This window comes from Schistocerca piceifrons, chromosome 5, assembly GCF_021461385.2.
Source record: "Schistocerca piceifrons isolate TAMUIC-IGC-003096 chromosome 5, iqSchPice1.1, whole genome shotgun sequence".
NCBI classification, from domain to species: Eukaryota; Metazoa; Arthropoda; class Insecta; order Orthoptera; family Acrididae; genus Schistocerca; species Schistocerca piceifrons.
In genome coordinates this window covers 396079845-396107596 of record NC_060142.1, presented here as the reverse complement: position 1 = coordinate 396107596, position 27752 = coordinate 396079845, and the positions used below count along the sequence as shown (strand labels likewise).

At 38.4% G+C, this 27752-nt stretch overlaps 1 protein-coding gene across 2 annotated transcripts in view; it reads right to left on the bottom strand.

Moving 5' to 3' along the window:
- LOC124798462 (heterogeneous nuclear ribonucleoprotein L) overlaps positions 1-27752 on the bottom strand; it is a 174657-nt gene that overhangs the window by 7772 nt on the left and 139133 nt on the right. The window contains exons 7-13 of one of the 2 annotated variants that reach the window (XM_047261890.1): positions 24625-24708; positions 17054-17213; positions 16645-16858; positions 15790-15911; positions 15560-15710; positions 15341-15452; positions 11123-11218 (exon numbers count right to left, since the gene is read on the bottom strand). In XM_047261890.1, coding sequence (XP_047117846.1) covers positions 11123-11218; positions 15341-15452; positions 15560-15710; positions 15790-15911; positions 16645-16858; positions 17054-17213; positions 24625-24708 — 939 coding nt within the window. The remainder of the gene's footprint in view (positions 1-11122; positions 11219-15340; positions 15453-15559; positions 15711-15789; positions 15912-16644; positions 16859-17053; positions 17214-24624; positions 24709-27752) is intronic. The other variant, XM_047261891.1, reaches the window with a different exon arrangement.

The following is a 27752-nucleotide window of genomic DNA, read 5'->3' as shown; positions in this document are numbered from 1 at the left end:
GAACTGCAAGAGACTACCTAAACTCACAGTAAAATACTGCCAGTGGATATAGATTCAGGTAAGTAGTGGAATGCATTACACCTACACAGCTACTTTAATTTCTTTCTGTGACCGATATTAAGAAATAGATAAGATGAAAAGCAACAGCCTACATAGTTAACTCGTACACAATGTAATGATTTGAAGCACAGACCATAAATAACAGACTGCAATGATGATGTTATATTGAAACCAACATCTAAGTCATATGATTCGGGGCAGGAAGCCGAGTTTGTTATCATATGCTATGGAAAGTGAAGCTGATATTACACTTTCTCTAATTTATAGTTGAAATCAAAGCATTGATTTTAACAATAAAAACAACAACTCTTATTGCTATTATGCAACACCTACTACAATTTAAGTAAATTCTGTGATGTATCTAATACTAATGCAATAGTTATCAGTTTTATACAGGGTGGTCCATTGATAGTGACTGGGCCAAATATCTCACGAAATAAGCATCAAACGAAAAAAACTACAAAGAACGAAACTCGTCTAGCTTGAAGGGAGAACCAGGTGGCGCTACGGTTGGCCCGCTAGATGGCGCTGCCATAGGTCAAACGGATATCAACTGCGTTTTTTTAAAAATAGGAACCACCATTTATTATAACATATTCGTGTAGTGCGTAAAGAAATATGAATGTTTTAGTTGGACCACTTTTTTCCACTTTGTGATTGATGGTGCTGTAATAGTCAGAAACGTATAGCTACGTGGTATCACGTAACATTTCGCCAGTGCGGACGGTATTTGCTACGTGATACATTACCCGTGTTAAAATGGACCGTTTACCAATCGCAGGAAAGGTCGATATCGTGTTGATATATGGCTATTGTGATCAAAATGCCCAACGGGCGTGTGCTACGTATGTTGCTCGGTATCCTGGACAACATCATCCAAGAGTCCAGACCGTTCGCCGGATAGTTACGTTATTTAAGGAAACAGGAAGTGTTCAGCCACATGTGAAACGTCAACCACGACTTGCAACAAATGATGATGCAGAAGTACGTGTTTTAGCTGCTGTCGCAGCTTATCCGCATATCAGTAGCAGACAAATTGTGCGAGAATCGCGAATATCAAAAACGTCGGTGTTTAGAATGCTATATCAACATCGACTGCACCCGTACCGTATGTTTATGCACAAGGAATTGCAAAGCGACGACTTTGAACATCGTGCCCACTTCTGCCACTGGGCACAAGAGAAATTACAGAACGGTGAAATTTTTTGCACGCATTCTATTTAGTGATGAAGCGTCATTCACTAACAGTGGTAACGAAAACTGGCACAACATGCACTATTGGGCAACAAAAAATACATGACTGATGTGACTTGTGGAACATCAGCAACCTTGGTGGGTTAATGTATGGTGCGGCATTATGGGAGGAAGGATAATTGGCCCCATTTTATCGATGGCAATCTAAATGGTGCAATGTATGCCGATTTCCTACGTAATGTTCTACCGATGTTACTACAAGATGTTTCACTGCATAACAGAATGGCGAGGTACTTCCAACATGATGGATGTCTGGCACATAGCTCGCATGTGGTTTAAGTGATACTGATTAGCATATTTCATGACAGGTGGATTGGTCGTCGAAGCACCATACCATGGCCTGCACATTCACCGGATCTGACTTCCCCGGATTTCTTTCTGTGGGGAAAGTTGAAGGATATTTGCTATCATGATCCACCGACAACGGCTGACAACACGCGTCAGCGCGTTCTCAATGCATGTGTGAACATTACGGAAGACAAACTACTTGCTTTTGAGAGGAATGTCGTTACATGTATTGCCAAATACACTGAGACTGATGGACATAATTTCGAGTATTTATTGCATTAATGTGGTATTTACAGGTAATCACGCTGCAACAGCATGCGTTCTCAGAAATGATAAGTTCACAGAAGTACATGTATCACATTGGAACAACCGAAATAAAATGTTAAATCATACCTACATTCTGTATTTTAATTTGAAAACCTACCTGTAACCAACTGTTCACCTAAAATTGTGAGCCATATGTTTGTGATTAGTGACTATTACAACGCCATCTACCACAAAGCGAAAAAAGTGGTCCAACTAGAACATTCATATTTCTTTACGTACTACACGAATTTATAATAAAAGAATGGGGTTCCTATTTTTAAAAACGCAGTTGATATCTGTTTGACCTATGGCAGCGCCACCTAGCAGGCCAACCATAACACCATCTGGTTTCTCCCTTCAAACTTGACAAGTTTAGGTTCTTTGTAGTTTTTTCATTTGACGCTTATTTCATGAGAGATTTGGCCCGGTCACGATCAATGGACCAGCCTGTGTATGGCAAGGTGAAACATACTGATAGTTCTGTTTACAAGCAACAGAATTACAATTCTTCGGTGAATATCTTCTACATCTACATTTATACTCCGCAAGCCACCGAACGGTGTGTGGCGAAGGGCACTTTACGTGCCCCTGTCATTACCTCCCTTTCCTGTTCCAGCCGCGTATGGTTCGCGGGAAGAACGACTCCCAGAAAGCCTCCGTGCGCGCTCTAATCTCTCTAATTTTACATTCGTGTTCTCCTCGGGAGGTATAAGTAGGGGGAAGCAATATATTCGATACCTCATCCAGAAACGCACCCTCTCGAAAGTTGGAGAGCAAGCTACACTGCAATGCAGAGCGCCTCTCTTGCAGAGTCTGCCACTTGAGTTTGCTAAACATCTTCGTAACGCTATCACGCTTACCAAGTAACCCTGTGACAAAACGCGCCACTCTTCTTTGGATCTTCTCTCTCTCCTCTGTCAACCCGACCTGGTATGGATCCCACACTAATGAGCAACACTCAACAAGTATAGGTCGAAGGAGTGTTTTGTAGGTCACCTCCTTTGTTGATGCACTGCATTTTCTAAGGACTCTCCCAATGAATCTCAACCTGGCACCCACCTTACCAACAATTAATTTTATACTATCATTCCACTTCAAATCATTCCGTACGCACACTCCCAGATATTTTACAGAAGTAACTGCTACCAGTGTGTTCCGCTTTCATATAATCATACAATAAAGGATCCTTCTTTCGATGTGTTCGCAATACATTGCATTTGTCTACGTTAAGGATCAGCTGCCACTCCCTGCACCAAGTGCCTATCCACTGCAGATCTTTCCGCAAATTTTCTAATGCTGCAACTTCTCTGTATACTACAGCATCACCCGCGAAAAGCTGCATGGAACTTCCGACACTATCTAGTACGTCATTTATATATATTCTGAAATATATATTGCACCATATTGTTGCACCACGAGTCTTTAGTTCACTTGTGAGAAGACAAAATATAAGTTTGGCAGACAGCATTAGTTTTCTGATGATTCAACAGTCCATGTGAAATTTTTTTGTTATGCTTTTATAACGAACAAAATAAGTTTTGTTCTATAATGTCTAGCTTCTACAGAAAATAAGCATTTATATTTTATGACTTTGGCTACATATAGTGATGCTAATAAGTAAGGCAAGCAAAATTTTGCCCATGTACATTAAAGAATCTTCTGGGGAAATAATGGTTTACCACACAAAAACTGGTTTTATAGGTACAATAGCCTATATATCTTTAGCTTTGTATGACGCTATCACATGCATATCTGCACCAGTAACGACTTTTATATCTACTGGCAAAATCAGTTAAGATGAGAAGACAAGCTGGAAGAGTTTTTCAGTGCTGTGAGAGAAGTGGGTAGGGGGAACGGAGGGGCACAGATTATGTCTGGCAGTTAGAAGCTGCTTTAAAGAATTTTTTTTGTACACATTCAGATTGTTGCATCTAGTAGTGCTCCTGCCTCTGCCACTGTAATAAATCACAACTGTGATTATCATCATCTCATCCGGTTTCTTTCACTTTGTATTTGGCCAGGAAAAAACTAGAGTCACTTGGCAGATTGTACTATGTTCTGATGTTTCTACTGCTGGGATCCAACACAAAAACAGTGCAAAAAGGGCTAGAAAGCATTTGAAAAATTATGTTTTTTTTATTGTAAAAATCCTTTGAATAAACAATATTGATAAATAAAGTGCTTGTATTATTACCATCAGTTCCTTCATTTTCTGTTGTGTTCATCATTGATCTATGGAAACAAAAGTAACAACCTACATGTATGCTCATAGTAGTCTTGTTTTGTTGCCTACAGATCTCACTAACTGACAAAAATCTCAGTCGTAAAACAGTACTATTTCACTGTCCCTGCAGTGATATTTCTGGGAGCTGTATGTTAGGATGGATGTTGGTCTAAGTGTTAAACTTTATGAAAGGCTATAGATATTAAGATAACAATGTTTATCTTTAACTACAGAAATTCTCTCTCTACTCAACGTTTTCTCAAATATTATATATTGTTTTTCTGTCTGTATTGGATGAAAGAAAAGTCAGAATACAAACTATTACTTTGCGTAAAAACCAGACTTGTGGATAGGAATTGATTTACTTTTCTTACAAAAATCATAAAAAACACCTTGCAATAATGGTTGAGAAATCATCAGGTAACTAATGCTGCCTTCTTAACTATGTTTCACCTCGCCACATGTAAAAATAGTATCTTTCACATTAATATTAATAATTTCTCTATATTACATTAACTGTACTACTACATGTGAAATAACAATACAACAAATCGCTCGATTGTTAAAAGCAACGTTCACTTTCAGGTATAAATGATAAATACTGTAATGTCTGCTTATTAAGGGTACCACACAAGAATGTATAACTTTATTTAACACTATGGTGGGTGAACCTGCAGCAGTTAGTGGCAAGATTTTTATCATCGACAACGCAAAGCACAAATGTAATATATCAAGACGCTAAGAAAAATACAGCAAATCTGGATTATCATGCCACCAGAGGAGGAGAATACACTGTGTATCAGATGTGCTCACATCCTATGCGATGATGGTCACTTGCACTTTTCTACAGGCATCTAAATATTGCTAGGATAAGTGCAACCATTATTTTCAAATCGAACAATCCTGATAATGAAGATAGAGATTAATTATTCTGAAACAACTTGCTCTTTGCCTGATGGAAGAACATTTGAATCACGAAGTGTTATTTCAAATGTTTCACAAGAATATTCATGCATTTTTTAACACATATTGGCACGAAGCATAGCAGACCTAAAAACCAGCAAAACCCGGAATTCGTTATTTGTGGCAATGGCAAGCATAAAAACATATGAAGTGCAAGAGAAACATGTGCACAAAACAATGTCAAGACACAAAATGTATTAAATGTGAAAGTGGTTTACATGTGGAAGCTGACTAAAATTAAATTTTCACATAAAGTGCTCTATAAAACACCAAGTTGATTCACAGTTTAACAGTGAAACAAATTCTTTATCAGTTTTTGCTGCTACACAATATACAGCACTGGCATTCAAAGCAAACTTATTTGTTCAGATGCAGACTCTTTATAGCAATATACCACCATTCTCATCTCAGCCTTTACTAGATGTAATTACCCTACCAGCCTAATTCAAAAGCAGATTTCCCAGGCTGCCAGATCCAATCCTGGTACTGACGATCCCTTAAAAAAACTTTTGAGCACACCACTTGTTACTCAGTTTTGTCCTGGTCTTGACTATTACTCAGCTACTTCGAACAGGGCCACGACTTCCTAAAATCATGCCCTGAAATGAGATCCATCCTGTCTGAAATCTTGCCCACCACACCTAGAATAGCTGTCAGATTTTGCCCACTATACCTAGTATAGTTTCTCGTTGCTCTCCAATCTACGCAATACCCTTGTTAGACCCTATGCTTCCTCTGCAACCACCTCCCTACTCTGTCTCCTGCCCCTGTGATTGTCCTGCTGAAAGATTTTCCTATGCACTCTATATCAGCCCTGTAACTGGCAAAACACGTACTATCACAGAGTCACCTGTGACACATATCATATACCAGGCGTTCCATGCACACTGTTTGGCCTTTTATATCAGCACAACTACCACCAAGTTATCAATTAGGATGAGTGGGCATACACAATGTGTGTACCAGCAGCACACAATATCCTGTTGGATAGCAAGCTCTGCTAAATGACAGTTGTGACCTCAGTGCCTGTTTCACCACAAGCACTGGATTCTTCCACCAGACACTAGTTTCTCGGAATCGGAACTCCACAGGTGGGCACTAATAGTACAACGTGACCTTTATTTTCACCACCCACCTGGCCTTGATTTATGGAAATTTCTTCTGTCTCAACATTTCTTCACAGTAACTACTCCTTTCTTCACTCCGTTTTAGTTTCTACATCTTTCATTCTTGGACCAGGCTTTTTTAGATCCCCACCCACCTCAATTACACACACAACACCAAAATACTTGGCTTTCAACTCATTAACTTGTTCATAATGTTTTAGCAGAAATCTGTGTCTTGCATATTACCCTGTCTTCCACCTTAAGCTCTCAGGTTCTCAAACATTGCGCAGTGCATACCCCAACCAGTCTTTCCTTATTGTCCCGCCCAGTAAGACTTAACTGACCTGGGGTTCTGGGTGAATTTTCCCAACTCTATCCCTTTTCCTACATCTCTCCAATCGTTTTCCTCCAGCCCTCTTCTGCCAGAAGGAGCCATTGGCTCCAAAATCTTGCATACCTAAAACCCTTTTTTATGTGTGTGTTCTCATGTTGCCGCTTGCTGCGTACGTTTTTTATATATCGAATTACTTTATACTGTCAAATAATTGGTTATTTTCTAATCTACAAGGTAAATTAATACAAATCACGCTATTTTAAAAGCCAGAGTATATCTCTGGCACATTGTTTTTCCTCCCGAGAAAGCTGCTGTTTGTTTCCAATACTTGTGGACAAATGTTTCATGTGGCGCTGTCACCATTTGGTGGGTTGTGTTCCTACAAGCTATACCCTTTGCTTTTGTCGTGGGGGTCCACCCCTTTCTTGTTTTAAGCCACTTGTCCTTGACTTCAACAACAGGATGCACACTGACAAACCAATAAAACAACAGGAATTCTGATTGGTTTCATGAGCATTGTAATTGATACATAACAAATCTGTAAACATTGCAAAACTTTAAGAACCAAGAATAATCACATAGCTGCGAACACAATCCTGCGATCAAAAATTCTGTATCAAGGAGACTTTGGATATGCAAATGAAACAGTCTCGAAGAGTACTGTATTGTTTGGTATTTTAGAAGAATTATTATTTGTTGTTTCAAGAAGTACAGAGTGTAATTCTACCAAACTATTTCACAAAAAAGGAGTAGTCCACATGTATGTGAAACAATCATTGTTTGCTGTTTTTTAAAAAATGAAAAATATTCAGTGAAAAGTAAAAAGATGCTAATATAAGGTAGATGGCATCATTTGTGGTTTTTCCCTGTTTTACCAGCAAATGCGAACAAATGGTAAAATTCATCCTGAACGAACAAGAACTCTTACCATAAGCTGTATCGACAATGCAAAAGAAATATCTAAAACCGAAAAAATCTGTACAAAATAACAAGAAATGTAAATTGTCCAACTCTATTAGTCAAAAGAAAATGTAAATAAAATACACTCTATAACCCTACCTTTATAACACAAGAATGAAATCTTCTAAATTCCCATAAAACAAAGCAAAGCTTAAGCTTGGCCAAAACAATTATCCTTTCAAAGAAACCAAAGAGTTATGTCAAAATGTATCAGCCTTGTTCATTGCACAATTAGAGTCTTCTGCCGTTAGTGGCGATTTGATGAGTGTCTTAATGTCCTCATTACATTTCTTTCAACTCAAAAGTCTATTATCAAATGAATTAGTTCATGGCCATTGACGAAATTTCGAAGATAATTTCATAATTAAGGCTTTGTAATCAAATTGAACCTGATCTGGAAGCCAGTCACATGAGAGACAAATATAAAGCTTGTACCTAATTATAGCACACTAATAACCTGCTGCCTTAACCATTTCTTTCAAAGATAGTTTTTATTTGTAACAGTACTGTGAAGTATTAAATTCCTTATTGCCCATAACAGAGCGGGCAAAAATAAAATTAGCTCTTCTGATAAGGTTTCTAGCATCTGTAAATGTTATCTTCACTCCTGTTGACTGAGTTATACCTAGGATAGAAGTGTTGAAAAATTTGGGCATAAAACATTGCTCTCATATGGAAAGACCAACTACTTGCCTGTGACAATACAGATGCAGGAAGCTGAAAGATTCACTCTTCAAAGTTACCAAAGAAGCAAAAACGCCAAGAAGAAGCATGAAGATGATGAAATGCAGCAGAATGAAGACCAGCCTTCATGAATGTTCTGAGGCACAGTTTAAGGCAACTCACATCTTCAATAGCAATTTAGTGCAAGTTGTATTTTTTAGACTTTAGATACATCTATCACCTGACGTTTATGAAGACTGTTTTTTACCCTACAACTTGCAAGTGTCTACACTGGTCTACTAGACCTAAACTTTACTGCAGATACAACCAATTCACAAAGAAATAAAATTTTTAACTAGGCAAAATATTTTAAAAATTAAAATGTGATGAATGAATTGATGGATGGAATAATGACTTACTATGAAGAAGTTTAGTAGCTACTCACCATATAGCGGACATGCTGAGTTGCAGCTAGGCACAACAAAAAGATCATCAAATGAAACTTTGACGGAACAGGCCTTCATCAGAACAGACAACATGTGCACACGCTCGCACTCGCAAATGCAAATCACGCACACGGCCATAGTCTCCGACTGCTGTCAATCTGGTCTTGGGAGCCAGACAGGTCATGCAAGTGTGCACACACCTGCATGTGTGTGCGTTTATCCTGATAAATGCCCGTTTGTCTGAAAGCTTTGTTTTCCAGTCTTTTTGGTGTGCTTATCTGCAACTCAGCATGATGAGCAGCAACTATCCTTTTCATAATATTGTGAAAATATGAGGTGTAATATGTTTTTCGGTTAATATTAGAATTTGACAATTCAGTCTACAAAATTTTGGGTATAATCTCTTAGTTTCTTACTAACATCAATATGTCTGAAACTGTTCGAAAGACATGTAAATTGTTTAGGAAGAATTCTACATTGTGATGAACTACGAAACTGTAAAACATACAAAATAAACCGTGTTAAAGAAACAGCTGCTGATTTTCAGTCATCATGCCAAGAAAGTACCCTTTGTCCTTTAGGTAAGATTCTCAATGCTGCTGTTTTCATATTAACATGCTCCATCGCAAAGACTATTATCGTAACCATTCACAATTTGATGCCATAATACACAAGGGTGGAAAAAATGTTTTAACATCAAAACCACAACATGTTACCATGCCTAATGCAGCGTAGGGAAACTTGATGTTTGGATCAGCTTCCAGCTGTGTTTGAATGGATAAATACAGGTCCTGCATACTTTTGAAGGGAATCCTATTCTTCCTGCAAAATAGTTCAGATAATGGTGATCGACAGGACAGTGATGATGCATCCTTCTTTCCAAAGCAGACCACAAAGACTCAGCAATATTGAGATCGGGTGACTGGAGGTTAGAAGACCTAACAAAACCAGTCCAGGACAATGTGAGTTGTGTGAATGGGGATTCTGTTGTCTTTGACAAACGTATAACATGGGATGCACTTTATCAGCCAAAACAGTCAACCCTTGGCATTAATGTAACTGCAGGGAGTATCACAGATTCCCTTTGAACATCACGAAACAGCTAACCAAATCGCCAAAACTCCGCAGTGTTTCACACTTGGGACGTAACCTTTGGTAGAAGTGGGAACACTGCGAAACTAGAATCATCAGAACAAATTAATTTCTCCCACTGCACCATAGCCCAGGTTTTACAGCTTCAGCACCACATTTTCCTGTTACAGGCATTTGCACTCGAGCTCAAGTGGTTCGGGAATTATAGCTCACCCTGCAGTTCTCTGCTTATCAAGGTCCCTTCATGTTTTGATGCCGACAGGGTTTGCATGTGCGACATTCACAGGCTTGCAATAACTTTTGCAGCTGTCTTCCACTTTTTTAATCAAAGTCCTCTTTGATGAGGACCTGCAATGATCATTTGGTGGTGTTCGAGGGGGGGGGGGGGGGTGTCAATTCATCTGACAGTGACACTTAGGCACTCACTGTAGCGGTGAACAAGTTTTGAAATTTCAGTGTCATTCAATTCTACTATCTGAGACTTCAACCTGTTGGTGACACACTCCTGCATTTCCATGTGGTCTAAGTGTTGTTTTTTAAGCCAGGTCTTTATTGTTGGAAACAAATGGTCATCACTGGGTGCGAGATCCGGACTGTACAGCAGACGAGGAAACACCTCCCACGTGTGGTGGAGCGCTACCATACAGGAACAACATCTTTGAGCCACACTTTCCTTCACACTTATTCTGAAGGGCTCTTCTTAAAATACCTCACAGAGCTAATCGAGCCACACGTTCTTGTTTTCAGGTAACATTTTTGCTATCAATCTTGCACAAAATAGCTTCCGAGAAAATTTCATGCAACAAATTTTGTGAAAAACTAAAACGACAGCTCCATCATTGTGAATCAGCTCTTTTCTTGAACTCTTCTCATCGACTTTAGCAACCAGTTCAGTCACAATGCTTGGTCACTCCTTGTTCTACAACATGAATATTAGCTTGGCCACTTTTAAACCTAATGTACCACTGGCACACTGCACCTTACTGACTACTTTTTTTTAGAACTCTTCCCACAGTCCCCAATAAATTTCGATATGTTTATGTCTTCTGTCAACAAAAAACCTTATCACCAAATGCATTCCACAACTTGTGGGCGTATCAATTGCAGCACACATTTAAAATTCCTGTGAAATAACAGGAAGCAAAACGAACCTCACGCTGACATGCCCAGATGCCAACTAAATGGGCAGATGATCAGACAACAATATAGCCCAGCCCACTGTTGCTGCATACAAAAACTATTTGCTGGATAGCCCTCGTAGAACTATGCAGTCTGCAGGATTGACTAGCAGCTGTATATACTCCCTAGCATGAATTTCTGTGGCGTTTTCATATTTTTGTCCATCACTATATTTTATGAAAATCAGAATTTTAAATATTATTGTTACTACAAATATCTCAATAGTTAATGCAAAAATATCTCTCACCTGGATTTTGAATTGGCACATGGTTGCACATCATGAGAGCTTCAACAGCCTGTCCAATATCTTCAAATTCAATTAAACCAGAAGAGCTTCTATCAGCTGAAATGAAGAGAAGTTAGTGTAATGTCGCAACAAGATCTGCGGTAGCATAATAAATTAAGTGCTGGTCACAGTAGTCTCAATTAAATTAGAAACAAAATTCTTTGGAGCACATGCCGTCAGAAACATACTATTCTTTTAACGTGATTAGATTATGGAGTTTATGTCTTTGTCACTTCATTAAAAATTGATTGCATTTCAGCTTTGCATATCAAACCTAAAAAAGTTAAAAAATAAAAACCAGGATATATCAATTGATTCAAAAAACAGGGAAATGGACATTAATCATGCAAATGAAACTAACAACAAATCAAAAAATTACAGGAGCAACGCTTAGGTGCATAATCAGTATCTTAGAACCATCTCGAACTGACCTAAGTGACAAGTATTATGTATAATTTATTAATTTAGCCCTTTTACACTGTACTGAAAAACAAAACAACCTTTTTCTATAATCAGGATTTTCAGTTCAACAAAATACTAGAACAAAACTATTTTTTCAATGTCACTGAAACTTGTGATAAACTCAAATAGTATTCCAGTACAGAGTCAACCAGTGATCTGATAAGGCAGAACAGCTGCACTGATTATACCGTGAAAACCATAGCTTTCTTGCCGTGATTTCCGTACTTTCATTGTCTCATCTCTGTAATGCAGTACGTGATAATGTCTAACTATCCATATTTTGCCAAAGCAATTGAATATATACAGGAAAATGCAGTGTCAGAAAGAAATGCTGTGCAGGAATATAGAATTCCATTAACTACCTTGAGAGACCATACAATGGGGAGACATGCAGAAAGAAAAAAATCTGCTACAGTTTCAGTGTGGGAATATCCATTTTCAAAATTCAGCATTTGCGTATTAGCAAAAAATTAGCTTGACAAAAACGAATGGAATACTGAATTGTAGATAAGAGTGAATGTAATGTTTCCATTCGCCCAAATGCCCTGCTTCAACAACAATCACAAGAAATGTTCATGCTAAGAGGGCAAAGGCACAATAATGCAGATTTTGAATATTTAGTGACTACTGATTCTATGTTTTCTGTTTTGTGAAGGAATTTTTATTTCCTCAGTTTGAAATTATTCAAAATAATTAGTTTTATTATTTGCATTGCAGTTGCATAGTTATTAACTACGTCATCTATTTTGAAGGCCCAGAAAAAAAGAGTGCATCAGCCTTTCTAATAGTCTGAATTACAATGAAGCCAATTTTGGTGATTAACCTAATGAGAAAACTGTATTTTCAAATGAAGAACCAAGTATCCAGAGAGATTAACAGACTCTTTAGAAATCAGCAACCAGTGTGTTGTTTGCTTCTACGGCCAATGGCAAACTCCTGCCTGCTTATGGCTTTTATAAATCTGAACGTATTTGGGATATTTTGACGTAAGGAAGGCCTCTTGGAAATAGGTAACAGGTCACACTAGATGGTTTGATGAGTTTCATTGAAAGATAGGTTGCATGCTACTGTAATACCCTGGGACAGAAACCAAGGAGTGAAAATAGTGCTGGGTGACAATCTGTCTTCCTATATTTCAGGAGAGGTGCTAGAAATGTGTGAGGATCACAAAATTCAATTCAACTGCCTCCCTCTGAATTTCACACATTTGCTTCTTGTTCTTCCTAGTGAGTTGATAGACAAGACCAATCCCAGTACACTTGCCAATTTAATGCCTTTATTCCGGGCCTGTAGAATTTTTCCACTCAAACCACGAAAGGTACTAAGACTAGCATCACAATCTGGTAAGGCAGTCTCCCCAGAATCTCAGCCCACGCCATTATTGGAGCGAGACGCAGTCATGACAGTTCTCCAGGGAATGAGATACAAAAAATTACCAGGTGCCAAAAAAGGAAAAGAGAAATAGAAACTGAGTCAGGAAAAGTGTTGTCAGTGCCAGAACTGAAGACAAAATATCTCAGCCAAAAGAAATCTCTTTTCCTGTATTAAATGAAAAACAGTGATGTCATGAAAACCAACACGAAAAGGAAACAGTTGGCACCCCAGAATTCCAGTGGTAGTGGCGAAGATGGACAGTATTCCACTAAAGATTTGTCCGACGATTGAACAGGATGAAAACCATGGTGGTAGTTTCAATGATCTTAAACCAGGGGACTGGCTTTTAGTGAATTTCCAACCAAATAATAATAATATGTTTGGTTGCACTGAGGAACTGGCTCCTGGAGTATGGTTTTAAGTTCATTTCATTAGAAATTTTGACAGATTCCAGTTGCAATATCCCAGGACAGAGGACGAGTCTTACTAACCGTCACCAAATAGAAAAACTAGGTGATCCTGTTTCTGTGGAGAAATGGGAGAGTTTTAAAATTTGCTGTAAATTTCCAGGGCTATTATATTCGTTAGGCACTTACAAAGAAGTAAACCATATTTCCTATATTTTTCACAGCTATCGCATTAACTAGGTCATCGATAATTGTAATGATATTCTTTGTAGGTTGACAATTTTGTGCCTAGGAATTAAATGTTTTCTATTAAATTCACGAGCATTAACCTGTATAATGTATACACTTAACAAAATGTAGAAGTTTTCTGATCCTAAAATTCCTTTTAAAAATACCTACACTTTTCAAAGGACTTAAAAAATTGTGTAAAATGTGGAGAAACAACTTTTTCCACCAGTAAAAATTATGTATAGGATTCCCTTCCCATTTTTGTACTGTATGTATAAGTACATAATAGGTATAAACATCCTCATCAGGGACTTTTTTACTACCTTACAGAAGTTGCTTATTTAACAGGCACTGATAACTGTCTGGGAACTAGAAGCATTAGAATTAATTTGATACATCATAATCAAACTTTTTGGGAAGCCCACAACTGTCCATTATTTAAATAATGGAATATTGCACCAGCTACATATATATTTTTTCATGCTTAGTATGATGTGTTTCAAGGGCTTATTCTGGACCTGAAATGAAAACATTTACGTAAGTATTTTGTGTGGTTTTCTGCGTCTCATTATAATAGTCTTCTTGAGGTTATAAGGTACATTGCCTCCTGTCACATGCGCACCACACCCACAAAACAACACTTTTATTGTTTATTTGTGAAACATGACAGAAAATAGTTACGTAAATATTTGCACTCGACAGGAATAAATTCTCAAAACACATCTTGCCAAGCATGAGAATCTACATAACTGGTGCTGTGTTTGAAGTAGAAAACATTTGAGCAAAACAGAGTGAGCAAATGCGTCAACTAGTGCTAAAGTGGACATTGTGAAAATGGTTGCAATTTGTCATAATACTTTTATTCAAAGAAAACTAAACACTCACATCTGCCACCACACTGAGAAGATGTGCTGAGCAAAGTGCCCTGGTGTCAAGAAACCTGACCATGTAACATTTGTAAACACTACTAGACAGTCAACCCAACATCAGCATTGGTATACATCAATTATGCCCCCTTTCTTTTCCTCCACAAACATTTTTTTCAAAAACCACATATCTTAAGAAAATTATGAATATATTACCACAAAATCAGGAGCAAATTAACATTGTTAACACAGTAAATCTGATGGGAGCAATAAAAAAATGTTGTAAATGGTGAGAAAACATTAATTACAGGAACATAGAAGCAGGATGACACTGTAAATATATACGAACAACAAAATCATTCAATAGTGAGGCCGATGCAGTCTCGAACAGTCAATCTTTCCTTCTCATCCCGTATGGTAAGTCTCCCCTGATGTGCAGTTCTGGATGACTTTCCCAAAATCTACCCCTTTTCCTAGACCTCTCCAGTCCTTTTCCTTCACCCTTCTTCCTTTCCATTCAACCCTTCTGCCTGGAGGAGCAGCCACTGGCTCCGAAAGCTTGCCAATCACAACCGTTTTGTGTGTGTTCTGCTGTCACCGAATATACGTATAAGATACATTTACCATCATTGTCTTCACGGTTCTTTGGAAGGACTGAGAAGCAGATGGAAGCCAGAGATGTTCTCACAAAGTATTGCACACATTTAGGTTCCGCTGAAGTTGGGTCAATAGGCATCTACAGATCACTTTTTTGGTATGATGACTATCAGTCATCATCCGAGTTCTAGGCCTGATTGCATTATTATACTCTTACAAAAATTGTGTTTAGTAATAGTACTTACTTTTAAGAGGAAAAAGTTTAACTGTCTTAGGTGGTGGAACACCATTTTCCTCAAATACTTTGTTCAGTGTATCTTCAGACAAATTTGGAGGTGTATTGAAGAAATGCAATATCTGAAAAAGATTAACTAAAATTAAAAAGTTTGTTTTTCAAGAACTTAGAGCCCAAGTAATTTTCAATCAAGATTTGTCTAATAATACTTCGTAACGAATGCCTTTACCTTTGAGGGTGGTTGTATCCTGTTCTTACTGGCCATGGCTGGATTAATGAACCTGTTGTTTTTGTTCCCCATAAAATCTTTGAAAGAAGGGGTCTTGTCTGGTAGTGGATGAGGATTTTGCACATCACTCAAAAATGCTTGCTTGGAGAACCTAACAGTAGTTAACACATTGAGTAATTTGAGAAACATACAAAAAACAGATATGAAATAAACTTCACACTATCTCTTACCCTAACTGCAATCTGGAGCCCAGAAGAGGAACATTGTTCAAATTGTGAATGCATCGTTCTACTGCCAAACCATCACCCATTTGGATCATTGCACATCCCTCTTTTGTTTTCAAGAATTTGATCTGTAAATATATCCAGAAGAGACATCAAAAAAAGGTCACATACGATTTGAAAAATTGTAATAGCTGTATTCTATTAGCCAACATTGTCCAATTATATTCAACAAACCCATTCAAATTAAAACGCAAATTTAGCAAGAGGTGATAATTTTTAATGTGGCTTCTCAGTAGTGTCAAGCTACGTGTTCACGGAAGACCTCAGAATTGCAGAGAACATCGCTTTGCCCTATTAAAGAGTACAGAAGCCAATACGCACATATCTACAACTTTTAGTGTGTTATGGAACACAGCTGTTACACAACTAAATATTATCAAACACACATATTCTTATTAATATGAGAAGTTAGCCACTTGCTTTCACTTCATGTATAGCATATGAACTACTGGTTTACCTGGCTTGGTAAACCCCCTTCCCACAACACCACACACACACAAAAAAAACCACACACACACACACACACACACACACACACACACACACACACACACACCATGCTTATGTTAGCATTTTCAGACAGCAGATCACCATCAGACAGCATTCAAGGCTGAGGAAATGTGGGCTTAAGCAAATACTGAATGGTATCAGTCACACGCTGATCAGGAATCTTTACCTAAATTACAATGATGTTCAAGGCTTTGACTGCCTGTAGATTTGAACAGACCCTATGTAACACCTAGAAACATACTACCATACCAGTTTACACTTTTATTTATGACAAAAAAAATGTGTGCATACCCTCAAAACATTGCCATAAAGGCAAAACAAATTGAAGAGCTTTTCTGCATTGACTTTTTCAAGATTCAACCCATAAACCATCATCACAGAGCCTTGCTGGGGCACCGCAGGAGCAGGTCCACCTGGTGTCTGTGCCAATGCTGGTGGCCCAAATCCTGGTCTTGGAGGAGCTGGATGAATTGGCTCTCTTCCATAATCAGGTTTCAGAGCATATCTGTAATTTTTACATTTTGTTACACGTATAAAGAAAATTACTCTATTAGACGCTAACAGATTTCATGTTAACAATTTTTTACAATTCACTTAAGTTATTTCAGGATCTATTTTTTCTGCCAAAACAGTTATGTAAGAGTAATGTACAGTACTAAAAAGTTATAAACATAATCTGGAATTATATAATTATTATTACCTGTCAACAGGCTGGTAGCGCTCTGGATAATGGTCAGGATATGGACCAGAACCAGGTCCATTCTGATAACCATCATCATAGCGATCAGGAGGAACAGGCGCATATGGTGGGATACCACCACCTCCACCACCACCGCCACCACCTCGCATTCCATCCCCACCTACAGATACATGAATCCATCAATGAAGGCCGAACAAACTCTCTTGTTTGGTCTGGTTAGCTTCAATAAAGACCAACTAAAAACTTGACAATCAGAATATTAACAAGACAGTAATGTACGAGTTATAGGGAATATTTTCTTGCAGTACTTCCACCAACACTGGTAATGTGCATGAAAAATATGGCTGTATAGAACAGTACATGCAGAACAGAATGTGACTATCTTTAGACTCCACCTAGACATTAAAATTTGTATCAGCTTATTATTTTCAAGCATTCTTGTAGGTAATAGACAAGTTTGGCTGAATTGCTGCACTCAAATAGGTGACAGTTATTTTCGTTATTTTACATTAATCATATTACATCTTCATTTATGTTTAGAGTTCTCTGTTCACCTTTTCACTGTTTTAAATTTCCTTACTTTGCTGACTAACTCCAAGAGCAAAAACACTGTACACCTAAGCATTTTTACATATATGACTTAGCAGGTATGTATCTGCATTTTCTTGAGGTACACCACACTTTTTTCATGAGGTCTCTATTAATACCAATTTACTGAATTGTGTAAGGTAGAAAATCAATCCAATTGCATACTTACTGAGAAGGGAAGTTGTTTCTCGTCACCTTTCTTTGTTACTAATTTCTTTTGCATCACTATTCTTAATGTTCATCCTCTTTCTCTTCTTTCCTGTGTGTCTCTTGTCACCTTGTGAGTAGCAACTTTCCTTCTCATAACACTGTTACATTCCATCCTGGATATTCCAGTGTTTGACCACTGCATACTTATTCTGATATTAAATGAGCATATATTTTGTCTTTAAGACAACCACAATGTTTTTTATGAGGTCTTATCATAGGTAAATGTATTCTAACAACAACAACAACAACAACAACAAAACCGCTAACCATTCAATGATACTACTCTGTCATCAACCATCCACTGTAAGACTGAACAACCTTGCCATAATAGTATATGCAAAATTCAGAAAGGTACCATCTTAATATTACTAATACTTTAAATTAAAAATTGATGCACATTAATTTTGTACCTATGTTCTCAAACTGTCTTTCAGGTTTGTTACATAAAGAGGTGGTGCTGTGATTCCAACAGCATTACCAGCAAAAATTCTTTGACATTAATTGTTAGATAACTGCGAAAGGAAGAAAAAGGGAAGTTTTCTGCCTAAAACCACAGAAATGTCTATCTAAACACACTACAGCTTTCCATTTGGCAAGCAAGTCTCAAAGTAGTTGGCAATGGCAGACAAAGACAAGCTTTCTGAGAAACACTCCATAAAAAATAAACACGAGATTTAGTTGTAATAGTAAGATTTAAAAAAGAAAAAAGCATTTTTTTACTTTTTGTAATCTACTTCTCACAGCCATTAATGCTGTAATGGCATTATTCAGCTTGTGGGAACATGAAAGATGCAGACTGCAGCACCTACGACACATTGATTAAAGACAGTCATCACCGTTAAGTCCAAAAACTTATCTTCTACATGCTAAGCTATCCTGTGCAAGCCTCTATCTCCATAACATACATTTGAACCTGCTTACAATAGTCATTCCTTGGCTTCCCACCATTATCCTCCTCTACCTCCATTTCTCTCCTATACCAAGTTGACAATTCCTTGACGCCTGAGTGTCCTATCACATAACATACGTTCTTTTAGCCAAATTGTGCTATAAACTCACCCCCACCCCCTTTTCAATTCAGTACACCCTGATCTGATATATACAATTCACTCAGTTATCTTCAGCATTCTTCTGTAACATTACACTTTAGAAGTTTCTGCCCTCTTCATATCTCAACTGCTTATTACATAAGTTTTATCTCCATACAAGGCTACACTCAGACATACCTTCAAAAAAGACTTCTCTCACCTAAGTTTATTTTAGGTAAACTAATTCCTCCTTTCCAGGAAAGGTTTCCTTGCTACAGCCAATCTGTATTTCTTTACTTCGGTCATCACCAGCAAAACTCTTCCACTATTTTCAGTGTCATTTCCTAATCTAGTTCTCTCAGCAGTGTTCAATTTAATTCGGCTACACTGCATTACCCTCGTTTCAATTTTTTAAAGGTTGAGCTTAAAATACCTCTTCAAAACACTATCTATTCCATTCAGCTGCTCTGCCTAGTCTTTTGCTGTCTCTGATAAATTACAATGTTGTTTGCAAACCTCTCACTTTTCATTTCTTCTCCCTTCTCCAAATTTTTCTTTTGTTACCTTCATTGCCTGCTGAACATACATCTTTAATAAAATCAGGGATAAGTTACGACCTTGTCTCATGTCAACCAATGCTTCTCTTTCATACCCTTTGACTCTTCACTGCAGTGGTCTCTTTAGAAGGTGTATATAGCCTTTTGCTCCCCTGTGTTCGTCACAGCTACCAACAGAATATCAAAAAGTGTAATCCAGTCACCATTGTCAACAGCTTTCTCTAAATCTACAAATGTTATAAACATAGGTTGCAGAGAAGCAAAACTACCTTCTAGACTAATTCATAGGGCCAGTATATCCTAAATGTTCCTACCTTTATCTGATCTCAAACTGATTTTCCGGAAGTTTGCTTTCTACAGCTTTTTTCATTCTTCTAAAATAATTGGTGTTAGAATTTGGCAACCATGACATATTAAACTGACAGTTTGGTAATATTCACACCTGTCAGCACCTGCTTTCTTGGGAACAGGAACTGTTATTGTTCCTGAAGTTTGCATGTATTTGCCAACATCATATGGATTTTTTTTTTCCATGAGTGCCTCCCATGGATCTCAATAATTCAGAGGAAATGGTATCTGTTCCACGGGCTTTGTTCAGGTTTTTCAGTGCTTTGGCAAATTGTTCTCAAAGTATCGCATCTCCCACTTCATGTATTACTTCACTTCCTGCACACTGATTCAAAGTTGATTTCTCTCTTACAGAGCCCTTTTACATATTCCTTCTACCCTTCCCTTCTTTGCTTAGAACTGGCTTGCCACCCAATGTCTTTATATTTATACAGTTTCTGTTCTTTTCTGAAAAAGAGCCCTTAATCTTTCTATAGGTGGTATCTACCTCTATAGGTGTTTCTAAAGCCTTTCATTTGCCTTCCAACCACTCTTGCTTAGCCGTTTTGCACTTACTGATATTTTCATTTCTTAAAAGTCTATTCCCTTCTGCTTGCTTCACTTTATATTTTCTCATTTCACCAATTAAATCAGAAATTTCCAGAGATACTCAAGGACTTAGATTAGGCCTTACCTTTTTACCATTTGATTATTTGCTGCCTTCACTACTGCACCTTTCAAAGCCACCCACACATCTGTATTCCCTTCCCTTGTTACAGACAAATGTTGCCTAAAGCTCCCTCTTAAATTCTCAGGCTTTGATTCTATTTCCTTAATTAACTTACTCTGAAGTCAAGAACTTAAAACACACACACACACACACACACACACACACACACACACACACACACACACACACACACACACACGAGAGACAGACAGAAAATCTCTGGATTGTCTGCGAACTGAGTTATGTCAAATTATGATTAAATTTTACTGCTCAAATACATTTAAGGCCTAAACCTGTAAGATATTTTGAAAGGTTCTACATTTACACGAAATTTCTTCTCCTAGAAGAATAAATCCACATTGTACATGGTCAGATTATAGCATTCAGATACAAATATCTGCAAATTTAGAGACAAAATGCAGCCAAGCTAAGATTCAAAGCTTAAAAACTTAACCATCTCAAATTATGAATATGTGAAGATTCCGGAGTGACTTAGTTTAAAGGAAGCACACAGCCACCACCCCCCTCCCCCACCCAAAATGTTTAGTTACTTTAAATCCATTCTGGCTCTTTCTAGACCACCCACAAATTACCCCCTTTCACACTTTGATCTGACAGGATCTCCCTCTCTTCTCTTCCCAAGATGTTCCAAATTACCACGATGTCTTGCTGGTCACCACCACTAGCAAAGCAAACTTACAAGGACTGATGAGAAAATACCCAACAGAAGTTAACAAGGAAAGACATTAATAACAAACATTTTATGATCTGATAAAACAAAATATCTGTAGATGGCTTACCACATTTCTTATGCAACTCAACTTCACACGAGACATGAAAGGGACCATATAATGAAAATAATTCTGGATAAAAATGTAAGCACAGCACAGCACCTTTAATAAATTCACTACAACATTAACACTCTACAACTTTCAGAATTAAAAACTTTCCATACTGCCCTTAACCAGCAAGAGACTATAAATTTTTGGATTAACCAATCATTGTGAAAGCAATACAGTCATCCAGGGACAACCAAGGGAGTTTCAAATCTGATATGAGACACCCAATAATTTGTTTCTTGTTAATACTGATTAGGAATTGAGGTCTGAGTTGTATACATAGGATAAAAAATTAATTATCTTTAAGTTTTGAAAACATTTCTTGTGTAGAAACAACAGTCTGGCTAAAAGTATTTTAAAAATGTATAACAGTCTCGGCTGCAAAAACATTTCCCATGTTAAGTGACAGTATACTTTCCCACTGAGCTGTAAAACTTATCAGCCCTTTGGATGGTTAACATTGTATACAACACTGGGAAGATATATCATACAAATGTGCCAGCAAAATTTAAAATAATGACAAATGTCTGGTCTTCTGGCCTCAAAATTAGTCGAAGTGGCCAATCCTCAAAATGTTAAGTTGTAAATGAGAGTCAAATTCTCTGCTATTTAAGAAATTCATCACACATTCTCGTATGTAACTTAAAAGGAAATTTGCTTTGAAAGTAACGCTTTTCATCATTTGCAATATTGTCCTGAGACCTTGTAGAAATAGGTTTGTTTCAGCAGTCGCCAAAGAGTGCCAGAAAACAGGTGTTACCGTGCTTGTGCAGCTACGATAGTGCAGAAAGCCCAAATGTTCGCAAGTATAAAGCATTAAGGTATCTTGCATTAGTCAAACAGGACATCAGAGGATACTCCAAGAGCATCCAAAGTTCATAAACCATATTAAATTGTATAAGTCTGCTTGAAGTGCACATTCGGATGTCCAAATTCACAATGACATAGGCCCCAGCCTGATATTAAGCTTTTCATGCAGTTTTAGGGATGTAAATTTCTTGGAATACCAGCACTGTTCTATCCCATGCTTGGTTTTGTATTATGGTGAAATGCCATACATGCCAGAAGATGAAAACGTGCACTTGAAATTCAGTGAAGCCTATACTGTGGAATGAAATTCTTCGTTTCAAATGAATTGACTGCCTAAAATGTGGAAATGAAATAAAACTGAAAGAAAACTGAAACTAATAATATATTTCAATCTTCCATAATTATGTGAATATATTTCAATTCACTTGATAGCTCCTGGTCACAACTCCTTTTTGTTTTCATTTGAGCTGGAAGCTATACACAAAGAGGTAACAGCAAAATCACTAAAAGTAAACATGGGTCATGTGGAGGCTACCCCCCTTCCCAGTACAACTCGGATTGCTCTGTGCATTCGTGAATGCGGCAGATTGGGCGCGCCAGAAGAAATTTTTCTTGTTAGCATGTGGCTTCAAGTAGCCAGAGAAGCGGGAGAAGGTATTGTTCATATGCGACTGAACTGCACATACAAGCGAGCCCACTGGCAACCACTCAAACAAACCTGGTACAAATAGTTGTAATGTCAAGCTCATCGGAAGCAGTTTGTCGTCATGAAGCATTGCATAAGGCAGTCTTCGACACATTCTGTTGTTGGCAGACACTTGTGTGCAAATGTTGGTGGTGTAAATGGCACATTTCCTTTGCAAATAAAGTTTAATTTTGGTATTTTTCTTGTTTATGTTTTATTGCTGCAGTATTCTGCAGTAGCGGGATACAGTGACAGTCTTTGTTAGTGTGTTAGTTCTTACCAGTCAAAATTAAAACCATGATAAATTCCCAGAATTCTGAATACTTTCTGGATTTTCTCCCAGATGAAAAAATTCCTGGGTTTTTCCCAGATTTCCCGGGGCGCATACACCCTGCAAGAGCATCAAAGATTTGTATCTCACCAGCAGAAGTTTGAATTAGACAGAAAACTGGCCATTCAACATCCATGGTGTTTTTCTAGCTTAGTGCAGCTCATTGAAGTGTTAATGCACTGTAGCAGGTTAGTACTGTTTCCTGACCAACAATGTATTGTTTTTATGAAACCCGCACTAAACTTGGGAACTGTTTTAAATTTCTCTTCCGTTAATAACGAATATGTACTATCGGTTTTGTTTTACTATTCTCCATTGTGTGAATACGTTTTCAATCTCCTCGTCCTGTGAAGGTGGCGCAACCTGATCTTACGTTCTTTAACTAATTTTAAAGTAGTAAGGATGGTTATTTAAAGATTAACGAACTGGACTGAGGAACAACTGTTATATAGACTCCATGTAATTGTGTACCATGGTTGTGTGTCTGTTCAGCAGCAGAAAGTAAGGACAAAGATGGGGGGATGGAGGGGGGGGGGGGGATGGAAGGGGGGCGGGGGCAGAGAGAGAGAGAGAGAGAGAGAGAGAGAGAGAGAGAGACCTCCACACAAATTTGGATTTTGGTAGTTATTCACTTAGAAGTAAGGAATGATGTGTTGTCCTACCCCATATGTGTTCACATTTTGTATTTTAGTACAGAATAAAATAAATAATGCAAATCTCCATGGTAAAATAAGTACAACTGGTGCAATGGCCGGCACGATAATTTTTCAAGTTAGCCGTCTAAGCATGACATTCATAGGCTGCAGCAGATGCTTTACATTCACAGACAGTAACATTTCCTGACACATACCATTGAAGAGTTGGCCTCAAGAATAGTGCGGGATCTGATATACCTGGAAACACACACTGACCACAAAGAAATTTAAATATGAGAAGATCCTTTCCATTACAGCAGCCTCACATCAACGCACCAAATCCTAAAAATCACCTGGCCATTTAATACCTCTCAAATTCCACAGATGTCCAAAGCTAAAATATCTAGGTAGACCAAGCAAAACAATCGGGGGATTTTGGTAACTTAAGTGACAATAAGTACAAAGTTCAGCCTGAAAATCCTAATGAGCAAGGAAGAAAGAAACTAATATTCCCCGCACATCTGTGAACTCCATATTTCCTTCTCTAAAAGTGTCTGGTTTGTTTGTTTTCCATTCCAAGGCATCTTGGTACAGCACAAAATATTGCCCGTTATAGACTTTGTACAGATTCGGTGGGAAAGTTGTGTGTGTGCGTGTGTGTGTGTGTGTGTGTGTGTGTGTGTGTGTGTGTGTGTGTGTGTGTATCCTAAATGACACTGTAATACAAACTAACAGACATGTATTCAGGAGTATTTTTGAACTGGTACTTGAAACAAAGCTGTGGTATTGAAGCCAATTTGATACTTTGTAAGAAGGCTACTGCCTACTTACGATAAGGCTGAGGGCCAGCGCCAAACCGCGGCTCTTGTAGAAGTGGTGCTGGGCGACCAGCAACAGGAAGCTCTTGTTTGATCCCTGCAAATAAAAATAGGGTAACACTTCTTGGCAACTACATATTGCAATTATTCTGTTAATATGTCAATAGATGAAATCTTATGAGGTACCTTGTGATTGAACCCGTGTGTGTGTGTGTGTGTGTGTGTGTGTGTGTGTGTGGGGAGGGGGGGGGGGGGGGGGGGGGGGGGGGGGGGAGCGGGCATAGACTTACTTGCAGCTGTGTTTCTAGTCTTGTTGACTACAATGTCTACAGAAACTGTCACCACTTTCAATTAAGTGCTCTGTAGAATTACAGACAACACAGTGCTTCACTTATATTTGTGGGACACTGTCAATAAAAACATGATAATACCATTCTTTTCTAATTTTTTAAAGCACAGCTTCATATATGGCTGAACTGCCATCCCAAGTACTTTACTTGGAAAATAGTGGTACCAAGTATTTCACAAGCTATGTCATTTATCATATGGTCCCATGGAAAAGATGTGATTCAGTCAAATCTAAAGATTTTGTCGACAATTTCACAAAACATCTGTACTGTTTGCTGCATATTTTTTCTATCCACTGCCAAAGCAGTGGTGTCTTACATACATTGCAAGAAAAGACAACAGACTGGGTCCTATTCTAAGCGGAAGTACTGTCACCTAGCAGGCACACTTCTGGGAAGGAGGAGATGAAGTGACAGTTGTTTGACAACCTCATTTTAAAAAATGAGGTCTACACAACAGCCATTTGTTCAATTTCTAATTATACTGTTCACAGACTACTGCTTCTTTTCTATTACTTGTTACACTCTTAAGAACATGTTCACTACAACTGAGTGACAAACCATATGTTCCATAATCATCAGATTCTGCACACACCTCCCCACACCATTATCGAAGGCTTCTGGAGTTCACAGGTGCTTGACTGTTATATTCAAACTCGCAAGGAATGTATTTACACATTATCTTACACTGCCAATTGTAGATTGTTCCACTTCATGGCAGAAGGCCTAAGTCACAAATAGCCAGGATGGTTACATCTTTGTCTGAACTTGACCAACACCTTGACCTAAAATTTCATTGTGCATCAGAAACTAAATTTATAAGCTATAGTAAATAAAAATACCCCAGAAATACAAAAATTCGACTACCAGCATGCAAGTAGAATACAAATGTAGGCTATGTAATCTTACATTAATTTTATAATGAGGCAAGAGGAAATCTTGTGTAATTTGTATGTATATTTTACTCCACAGTGTAGAGTGTGCTTTGCAGATGTGGTAGGAGCTTCCAGTAGTCTAGTAATTTGAAGTAAGGCATAGTGGTGTTCAACCCACCAAAAGGTGAGGCCTGGAACATCAACAGTACAAATAAAAGGAAAAATGAGACAAGAGCTCACCAGCACCAGTACATCCGTTACTAGTATTTCCAGCTTCTAGATACTACTGAAATTAAATCTATAAGCTCAAAACTAGTGCAATTTGATTGACCAGTTGATTACTGGACACTTGTGGTTTTCTTATATCAATCTAAAAAGTGGCTGTTGCAACTACTTTTACAGATCAATTTTCTTGGCCGTAGTTTAGGCTGTGTGGAGTTAGTGAGCTCTCGTGTAGTTTATATTTTTGTAATATATACTGCCATTGCTGGCTACACAACCCTCTGGGGTCAGCTGCCAAAGTACACCTATGGCACATGCAGTGAAATGTGCTCATTGTATAACACGACCATTTGGGACATTACCATTGTAAGTACTGTTGTCATTCTGGGAATGCATCCAATGAAAACTATGCAGGTTTAGTGAGTACTGTGTGCTACCTATTGCAGTGAAAGAAGATCCCAAAGGTGAGCTAGATCATGAACAAAATTCAATGAATGTTCTGGAGAATACTGACAAGACATTCAGGAAAGAATGAAGCTGCACTAGGAACACTTAGTTCTGTAACAGTGTCAATGCACATCCCCCACCCACCAAAAAAATTATTTCAATTAACTGTAATTCTTTCCTGCTGTAACTGCTGTTGAAGTCTTGCCTGATATCACCCCCCCCCCCCCCCCCCCCCCACACACACACACACCTTATGTACACATGACTGCTAACTCTAGAATACAACTGTCATGTGGGATGCAAACAACAATCTGGAAGGGGAAGGGATAGTAATGTACGGGTGGGGAGAGACGAACGCTGTCTGGCACAGTGCGCACAAGGACTAGAATGCAAGATGATAGGTAATTAAGGCCCTGGTGAAAGATGCGTTTCAGTTGTTCCAGTCCACAGTGGTACTGGGTGACTAAGGGGACATTCCGCTGTGGCCAGTTCTTTGGGGAGGCGGGAGGATAGGACGTGTGAGGGGATTTGGCACGGGAGATCTATTTGCGGACTAGGTGAGAAAGACAGTGCCTCTCTAAAGGCCTTGATGAGACCCTCAGCATACTGTGCAAGGGAGTTCTTGCACTGCAGATAAGCCATCCCCAGGTGGCCAAGCTGTATGGGAGGTATTTTTCACTCCAAGAAATCCCTCCCATGCAGTCTGGCCACCTAGGGATGGAATATCTGCAGTGACAAGAACTCTCTTACTCAGTATACTGAGGCTCTCACCGAGGCCTTGAGACAGGTACTGTACCCCAGACCTAGTCCCCAAACAAATCTCCCATGCCAATTCCCCTCACACAGCCAATCATCCCACCACCTCTAAGAAAAGGACACAAAAGTGTGCTCCATCACCCAGCACTAACTCAGACGGGAACAAATGAATCATCCTTCACCAGGGCTTTGATTACCTATCATTGTGCCCTGAATTAAGGGACTTCGTACCCGAGATACTTCCCACTGCTCTTCATATGGTGTTCCATTGCCCACCTGACCTCCAAAACATCATAGTCCATCCCTATGACACTCCCAATCCCAACCCCGTTGCCACAAGGATCATATCCCTGTGACAGATGCAGGTGCAAGACTACCTAATCAATCCATCCAACCAGCACTTTCTATTCCAGTCCTGTCACAAGTTCGTCACCTGTTAAAGCAGCAATGTCATATACCAGCTCTGCTGCAATCTTTGCATAGCTTTTTATATT